This window comes from Emydura macquarii, unplaced genomic scaffold, assembly GCF_026122565.2.
Source record: "Emydura macquarii macquarii isolate MOO-44397 ecotype Brisbane River unplaced genomic scaffold, CSIRO-AGI_Emac_v2 contig_3328, whole genome shotgun sequence".
Classification (NCBI taxonomy): Eukaryota; Metazoa; Chordata; order Testudines; family Chelidae; genus Emydura; species Emydura macquarii.
Genome location: NW_027133465.1, coordinates 8,075,841 through 8,084,704, shown reverse-complemented (window position 1 = coordinate 8,084,704; position 8,864 = coordinate 8,075,841). Strand labels below are relative to the sequence as shown.

Sequence of the window (8,864 nt, the reverse complement as noted above, 5' to 3'; positions counted from 1 at the left end):
CAGCAAAGTCATTGTGACATCACCACCGTTTGCTATGGAAATTGTCATCACTTTTGGGTGTCACAGTTTCACTGCTGGATCAAGTAGAGGGCTGGGCTGGGCAGGAGCCAATCCACTTTGAGCTTCAGGCTTGGTTCACACTGGGGACTTAGTTCAATTTAAAGTCCCTTAATTCGAATTAATTACTCCCGCGTTTACACTGGCACCACTGTTAATTCAAATTAAGGTGTCTGTAAAATCGAATTAATAAGACCACCTCTGCAAGTGGCATAGCGCCTAATTCGAATTTATTAATTTGAATTAGTGTCAGTGTGAATGTAATATCAGAGGCAATAAAGATACTTTTAATGCCAAGAAGGTGAGTTGAGCCCTGTTCCGGCCAGATGTACCTGAATGTTTTCACCACCATACCGTTTGGCTCCACGTTCGTGCCCTCGAGATCAGTCAGTGGAATCAGATTCGGTAGCATGCATCCTGTCGTAAACCAGACATAGTCCAATGCACTCAGAGCACCGCTGCAGAGGGAGCTGTTATGGCTGGATAGGCCTAGTCAAAATGCATTTTTATGCCTGTGCAGTGCAATCCTCTGGAGAGCATTTTACTCACCGCCTGCAGTCATACCTTCCCTGACTGGGATCTTCTTGGATATCACAAGCTGAGTAGCACTGATCCCGGCCAATATCTGTCTGGGAGACCTCCAAGGAAAACCCAACATGCTGTAGGAAGTAATGTTGATGAGTCGGGGGGTGGTTTATTTATATGCTGACACTGTGTCTGGCCCTGTACAAAACAGAAAAGGCATGATCCCTGCCCAAGGGGACTCAGCATCTGAAGAGCTTCGGTCTAGGTAATGCCATCCCTTCTGAGTCTGCACGGAACTAATACCCCTCTGCTTTGCATTGTTAGGGGCTTTCTGCTGTTAGAGGTGCCATCTTTTGGGGGCAACATAAAACCAAGCTCCTGCCCACTTGTGTTCTCTGGAGGCGCCATGGCAAGCTTTGCAAGTGGAACTGGTGTCCTAGGGCTGGTCTACATTGGCCGCGGATTTTGGCGGCAGTCGACGGGAGATACACCAGCTACGTACAGTAATTTGCGTATCTCCCGTCGACTGCCTAACGTCTACTTACCACGGCATCTCCACTGCGTTGCGCAGACAGGAAATGCCCTCCCGTCAATACAGCACTACGCTACTTGCCGGGGTGGATTTACCGAGTCGACTTCCGGATTTGATTGAGCGGATCTTCACTGCCACTCAATCGAACCCGCAAAATCGATCCTGCGGTGCCGCTGGCAGTGTAAACATAGTCCTAGCTAAACTACAGCTGGGGTACGTTCTGCTTTCATAAATTTCCTTTGCACGACCAAGCAGGCTTGGTATTCCTCTGCACTACTGCTAGTAGCGTTGCTTTACGCCCAAAGGTCCTGATCCAAAGCATACTAAATTCACTGGAAAGACTTCAGTGGATTTTGCATCAGGCCCTTCAACAGCTTTTGCACTTGACCCCTGTTATGCAGATAAGCAGCTAGACAGAGTTAGGACTGAATTCTGGGAGCCTTTCTATGTAAAATGTGTGAAGTGCTTTGAAAGCCTATAGGCGCCTATCTAAATAAACACGCAGTTGATTATCACTGGATGCTGTTCCATGAGTGTGTGTGCAAATAACACACTTTGAAGTTGGTGCTGTATTCATTAAACTGCACTTGGTTCAGACATTATCAGCATGATTTCTTGACCTGCTGGTCCTGTTTGACAATGGCATGCTGAGTCAGTCTCCTTGGCTTTCACAGAGCATAGACGAAATTTTGTGATTTGAGAGTTAGCTGATTTATTAGCAACCATGGGAAGACTGAGGCTAGCTGAGTGGAGGAGAGACCCTGTTTCCTCAAAGACCCTCTCTCTCTCATGTTGTGGTCTAATGAAAAAGAGAAACACTATTTGAAAGGTGATCCAGGGAACATCAAAACAAAAATCCAGCCACAGGAAACATAGACATATTGTTCACCAAAGCGTTGAGCAAATCAGTTGAGCTGGAAACAATCCTAGTACATGCTGATAGCATGACCTCATCACCCCATCCTTAAGCAGCTGCACTGGCTTCTCATTTACTTCATGATCCATTTCAAAACGTCCCTCTTTGTTTCTAAAGCCTTCAGTGGATTTGCCCAAAGCTACTTCCTGGGCCTTGTCTCTGCTTCCTTCTCAGCTCCCTCTGCTTATCCAGCCCCGCTCTCCTCTCTGACCCTTCGCAACCTCGCCACTGCTGATGCGAGAGACTTCTCTGCAGTTCTTTCCATCTTGCAGTACTGACAGCTCTCATGATACTTGGGGTTTTTCTTAAACCCTCAATTCTTGGCGTCATGTGATTATGCAAGAATCTCAGCTTCCATTTTTAAAAAAGCAACGTTTCTATCATAGAATCCTAGAAGATGAGGGTTGGAAGGGACCTCAGGAGGTCATCTAGTCCAACCCCTGGTTTACCCGAGTGGTTGCTGAGAAAATCTTCAAAATGTGAGACCCAAAGACTAAGAAACCAGCAGGCAAATTTAAAAAACAAAACAGCATTTGTTATTTCTTAAAATCTCATGAATCTCATCAATTGGGGGGGGGAGGGGGCTGATTTGTGATTTTAAGATTTGAGGTTGGTAGTACTGTATCTAGCCTCCCTATATTTCTCTACTTCATCAGCACTGCCTCATTTCAAATCCCACCCAAACACACATCTTCTCTCCCTCTCCAATAATAGAAGATCAAGACAGAAATTATGAGGGACACAGGGCAGCTGGTTCCTCGATTTGTATGGAGGTTGTCATGCACTAAGGACCAAATTCTGAGAGATGCTGGGCATCTACTGTGGGAGCTGCAGATACTCAGCCCTTGGTCCTGTAGCTCAATAGAACAAGAGGTCTTTGTTTTCCTTGATGGGGTAAAGCGCTCACAGTGGAGGGCTCAGGACTGGGGAACTTGCTTCTGTGACAGATCAGACTGCGCTGGAGTCTTGCCACCTTCAGGCCATGGCACAAAATCCAGCCCTTTGTGTGGACGTTTCCCTGATGGATGAGCAGCATCACCTCAACTCCGCACGAAGTCCGCCCCTTGATGTGAAGAAAAGGGTGGGAACTAAGCTCCATGGGTGGTCTTCCTTGCACATGAAAATCTGAGGAGTTACGATAATAAACACAGAGCACAAGCCGTGTGCTTCGCAGTCATTGCTCTCTCGGTGGAAAGCAGAAGAGGGCAAGTGTCATTATCCCCATTTCACAGATGGGGGAAACTGAGGCACCAAGTGAGGCAGTAACTTGTTCTGAAGTTAAGGAGACATGCTTTAGCGATAACCCTTTTGGTTGATCATTTGGCTTTGCTTCAGATCACTCACATGCTCAGCTTCTCTGTTTATCCATATTTTCTTGGAGACAGTCATTACATATCGCACACACAGGTTTTATCTCTGAGCTACATCAGTGTGTAAAGGACTTGACAGACAATCAGACCAAGCTGCCAGACCATTTAGCTCAGTATCCTGGTTCCTGTCAGTGGGCAGTGCCAGGTGCTTGAGAGGATGTTACAAGATTCCTTGCAGTAGGCAGTTACGGGATTATCTACCCACAAGGGAAATATCCTCAGTCGTTAAAGGCCATGAAGTATGAGGGCACATATCCCTTCCAAACTTTGAATCTCTCCACTCTTCAAAGGTTTACATTAGTTTAACTGAGAGCAGAATTTAGTCTTTTTTCCTTGCCTGACCTTTAAAATCTTACTCCGCTTAGAGCTGCCTGGTTTCAGTTCAACTATGTTTTATGATCTTTAGATAACAAGAGAAGTAGCTCTTCCTTCTTCAGTTTTTCTGGCAGATGCCCCTTCTACTAGAAGAGACATAAAAGCTGCCCTGCGGCTTTCAGTCTGATGTATAAAAGCATCCCAGGGGCTTAATGCAAATAAGTGGTTCTAGCCTACCGGCTCCCTTGTTTTCCAAAGTTATATTGATTTGTTAAATATAACTATTAGGAGTGACAAATGGGCCTAATCATGTCAGAGAATTGGCAAGAAAGCTAAGAAAAGACAACTGGAGCCCCGTCAACTGGATACTTGAATGCTTCAGTGCTGACTTGACACTATATTTTCTGCATATGCCTGGCTTTACCCAGTTCCTTAGTGTTTGGTATAATATTGGGTCCCAGCTCATCCTTGAATAATTCATGAAACAAGAATATATGAAATAGTTCCAGCTATTTTCTGTTTAAAGAGCTCCATTTCTTTCTTGGGCTGGTAAATTAGTCACTGTCACTTTAAATATAGGTTTTGCTTGGCCCTGACTGTCTAGATTTATGATAGATCATTAAACGGTGACAAATTTTATGCGTGGGCAGACTCGCCAATCTCCACCAGGCTCCGTGTTCCGAAGTTCATCTGGGCCGATGGTCATTTCGAAGAGATGTGAAAAAAGAGCCGGGGGGAATCCCAAGAGGAAGATGACAGTGAAAAACGAATGTAAAGGAGCTGTGATAAAATTGGGTAAAGAGGGAATGAGACATTCTGATGGGAAAATAAATAAAGTCAATGGGTAGGGAAGTAGATGGGGGTTGGGAGAGAGCAGCACTGAACCTTCAGGTCAGCTGCCAGGCACGCTACATGGGATCCTATAAGTAAACTGATGTTGGTGGATGCAGGAGAACACAGCGCCCACCACATCTCATGAGCCACTGGAGGACAGGGAGTTCCTAGCCACATTCCCATTCCAGTGTTGACCCAGGACACTTTATCCTAGCCACTCCTCCTGCTTGGCAGATGCAGAAACTGAAAAATCCTCTGCTTCTCATTTGCATTCCCTGAACTATCAACTGAAGCACCTAGGCCCTGGCCATAGGACGGCCCCGTTCACCTGCGCTCAGTTCAGCCCAGGCAGAGAGGCTGGCTCACAATGCTAAGCACAGCAGGCTCATTTCTCGGGGCAGGGGAGACTCTCACAATCGTGGCATCACTGTTGAAACGTTACTGTCGCCTTAGTCACTGCACACAGGGCTGACTCTGCACTGGGGAACCCTCTCTGACTTGAGATCCTTGGGCAAACACCAGCAGTATCGAGGGTGCAGAGCAGGGGCCTTGGAGCCAGCCAGGGACCAAATTCTTCAAAGATCCCTGGAGCTTGGCAGCTGTTGCTGGGGATCCCAAACCCCGATGAATGTGGCTATGTCCAGCACTAAGCACAATGAAGTCTTAGCCGCTAAAATAAATAATAATCCTTGGGGGGGGGGACTACAAGAGGAACCTCGGGGAGTTTTTTCTCTGCCCATTTTTTCTAGGAGGGGGAGTAGGGGTGTGTTTTTCCCTTCCTGGCCTTTATCCTATGGATTGGAGAAGAAGGATCCTACAGAAAACTCTCCACGGGGAAAAGATGGAGCTTGAGCATTTAAAAAGCCCGTTCTCCGTGTAAGTGCCCTTCACCTCTTCTCCAGCTTGCATCCCCAGGGCCGCCAGTTACTGCCGAGGAAGCTCCGTAATGCCAACAAGCAGCTCCACACCTGGATTCCTCTCACAGCCCAGCCTCCTCCTGCCCTCCACCAAACATCCCAGCACCATGCCTATGATGAGAGCTATCGATACACACTCCAAGTACTAGGAACTGAACCAAGAAAGTCACCAGCCGGAGGAGCCCTTCTCTTCGTCTTTGTCCTCCCGCTTCATCCCATTTCCATCACTCATCCCTCGCTGCCCATCACCTCTCTTCTGGGCGAAATCTGCTCTCAGTCGCACCAGCAAGAATCCTCTCGGCAGGAACGCCTTTGGTGTCACGGGGACCACCCAGGCATCCCTGGACTTTCGCTTTCCCACCCCTGCCCTGGAGTGGAGAGTCTTACCCCGGACCATCGCAAAGTGTCCGGCTGCACCCCTGCTGGGGTTACGGCGAGCGACAGAGCCGCCAGGGAACCCCCCGAGAGCCACAAACTCCTCGGTGCGCGAGTGGCCGCCGAGAGGGGCAGGTACGAACTCTCTGTAAAGGCGCATCGCCTCGCCGGGAAGCCGCTGGCGGTGCGCAGCGAACGGAGGGATGGAGCTTCCAGGAGCGGCGGGCTGTAAGCGGGGCGGGCAGGAGAACACGGGGTTCCCGGCTCCCCGCTAAACTCCGACCTCGCCCCCGCGCGAACGTTGCCCCCCCCCCCCCCCCCGGTGTGTTTTGCCCCGGGCGGAGGCAGGGAGGGAGATCGGGGGCTGTGGAGCTTTGCTGGGTCTGATTCCACGGCCCCGGGCTGTGAGCAGGAGCCAGGACATCCCGGCTGCCCGGGGGACGCATCGGGGCGCCTCGCTGCCTCCTCGCACCCCCCCCCCCCCCCAGCCCGTGCGCCCTTGAATCCTGCCCAAAGAAGGGCAGAGGCATCTCTGCGCGCCCCCCCCCCCCTCCTAGTCCAGCTGACCTGCCAGCGAGACGTCAGGGGCAGGCAGGAGAGCTGCCAGCCCGGCAGCGGGCCGGACCCCACCCCCGCCCCCGCCCCTCCCCGCGCTCCGGGGGGGAGCCGCGCTCCAGGCTCCGCGTCTCTCTCCCGTTCACACTTGGCCGCCGCGCGGGGGAAGATGAGGCGGCCGGGGGACCCCCGCCGTGCGCGGAGCGGCGAGGGCAGCCGGGCCTGAGCGGGATCTGCGGGGGTGCTGCTTTCCGAGTGTCCCGTCCCCCCATCGCCCGCCGCCGCAGGGGCTCGATGCCCAGGCCGGGAGGATGGCAGGGAGGCAGGCGCCGGCTGCCCGGGCGCTGGTGCCGCTGAAAGCCCGGGGCCGCGCCCTCTCCTTGCTCCCGGGGCTGGGCATGCTGCTGCTGCCGCTCTTGCAAGCCGGGCCGGGCTGCCCGGGTCCCTGCTACTGCTTCGCCACGCCCGAGCTGGTCCAGTGCAGCTACGTGCGCCTGCAGGAGCCGCCGCGGGACCTGCCCGGCGGGACGCGCAACCTGACCATCGCCGGCGGCAACCTGACGGTGCTGCGCCGGGCGGCCTTCGCCGGCAGCCGGCCGCTGGGCAGCCTCAGCCTGCTCCGCCTGGCCGGCGCCAACATCCAGGCCGTCGAGGAGCTCGCCTTCGAGGGGCTGCCCGCCCTGGCCGCCCTGGATCTCAGCCGCAACCCGCTGCGCGCCCTGGCCGGCGGCGCCTTCGGCGGCTGCCCGCGGTTGCGCACCCTGCAGCTCAACCAGGCGCTGCTGCTGCTGCTGCTGGGCGAGGAGCCGCTGGCCGGCGCCCTGCGCAACCTGAGCCTGCGGCGGCTGGAGCTGGCCGGGAACCGGCTGCGGGCGCTGCCCGGCGCCGCCTTGCCGGACGGGCTGGAGGAGCTGGATCTGCGGAACAACTCGCTGCAGGGGCTGAGCCCCGAGGAGCTGGCTCGGCTGGACTCGGCCCCGCTGGCCCGGCTGCAGCTGGAGCTGGGCGCCAACCCGCTGCGCTGCGACTGCGCCCTGCGCCCCATGCTGGACTGGCTGCGCAACGCCAGCTGGAGGGTGCCCGAGGCGCGCAACCTGCGCTGCGCCGCCCCGCAGGAGCTGAGCGGCTCGGCGGTGCTGCGCCTCAGCCTGGAGCAGCTGGGCTGCGGGGCCGGCCGGGAGCCGCGGGCCGAGGGGGCCGGCGAGCAGGAGGAGCTGGAGACCGCCTCCTACGTCTTCTTCGGCATCGTGCTGGCGCTGATCGGGGTCATCTTCCTCATGGTGCTGTACCTCAACCGCCGGGGCATCAAACGCTGGCTCAACAACCTGCGGGAGGCCTGCCGGGACCAGATGGAGGGCTACCACTACCGCTACGAGCAGGACACCGACCCCCGCCGGGCCAGCGCCAGCCCCTCCGGCCTCTGAGCCGGGGCCCACGGGCTCCAGCCTGACACCCGGGACAGATCTCCCTGGCCACGTGGCGCCGTTAGGGGATCCCCCTGTCCCCTACGGGGATCCCACCCCTCCAGTCCCGACTCCTTGCTCACAGCCCTGGGGGATTCCACCCCTCCAGCCCCACCCACAGCCCTGGGGATCCCACCCATCCACCCCTCCACCCACAGCCCTTGGGGATCTCACCTCATCACCCAAGGAATGTATCCCACACACAGGCACAGGGGCGCCACTACCCAGGAAATCCCCACCTCCATTCACCCACTACCTTGGGGATACCCCCATGCAGGAGTATCTACCCCCCACGGGTTACCTCATAATACCCCACTCCACCAATCCCACCCACTACCCAGTGGGGTACCCTTCTACCCAGGAGAATGCCCACTTACCCAGGGAACATCCACCAACCCAGGAGAATACCCTTCCACACACACACACACACCCCCCCCCCATCCCAGGGAATACCTACCTTCCCATCCACCCACCCACTACTTGGGAATACTCTCCTGTCCTTTCCTCTCGCCAGGGCGCTTCCAACCAGAGGATACCCCACTCCCCAGGAGAACAGCCACTCAGCCAGGGAATATCCTGCCACACCCAGCAAAACACCCCTCCACCAATCCTCGCCTCCTGAGCAGCTCTTTGCCAACCCACTCAAAATGGCACCTGAGGATGGCAACGCTCCCTCCCACAAGAACAAGAAAATTACACAGAGTTGCCCTACATCCCCCCACAGTGGTCCCGGCGACTGTGAATGCACCAGAGCTAAATGAATAACCTGCATTAGAGACTTCAGAGGATCCATTGCACCCTCCCACCAGTGCTCTAAGGACACATGAATGTACAGGACTCTCCACATAAAACTAACCCCCTGTCATGAATACACTGGCTCCAGCCTGAGAGGCCCTTCTCTCCCCACCCCAATGTTCCAGGTGGGGTACGAATATACTGGAAACATCCAGGGCCGTGCAGAATTAACTCCCATCCAGGACTATGCAGGAACCACTCCAGAAGACC

The 8,864-nt window shown here is 54.6% G+C and overlaps 1 protein-coding gene across 1 annotated transcript; it reads left to right on the top strand.

Annotated features, from left to right (window-relative positions):
- The first annotated feature begins 6,561 nt into the window (after positions 1-6,561).
- TPBGL (trophoblast glycoprotein like) lies at positions 6,562-8,141 on the top strand. The gene has a single exon (XM_067533259.1). It carries the CDS (start codon positions 6,708-6,710, stop codon positions 7,818-7,820), a length of 1,113 nt encoding a protein of 370 aa, XP_067389360.1. The 5' UTR covers positions 6,562-6,707; the 3' UTR covers positions 7,821-8,141.
- Positions 8,142-8,864: the final 723 nt, after the last annotated feature.

Bases quoted from the DNA above. Each gene is read 5' to 3' on its own strand.
- TPBGL (XM_067533259.1), top strand. From the start codon at position 6,708: ATGGCAGGGAGGCAGGCGCCGGCTGCCCGGGCGCTGGTGCCGCTGAAA.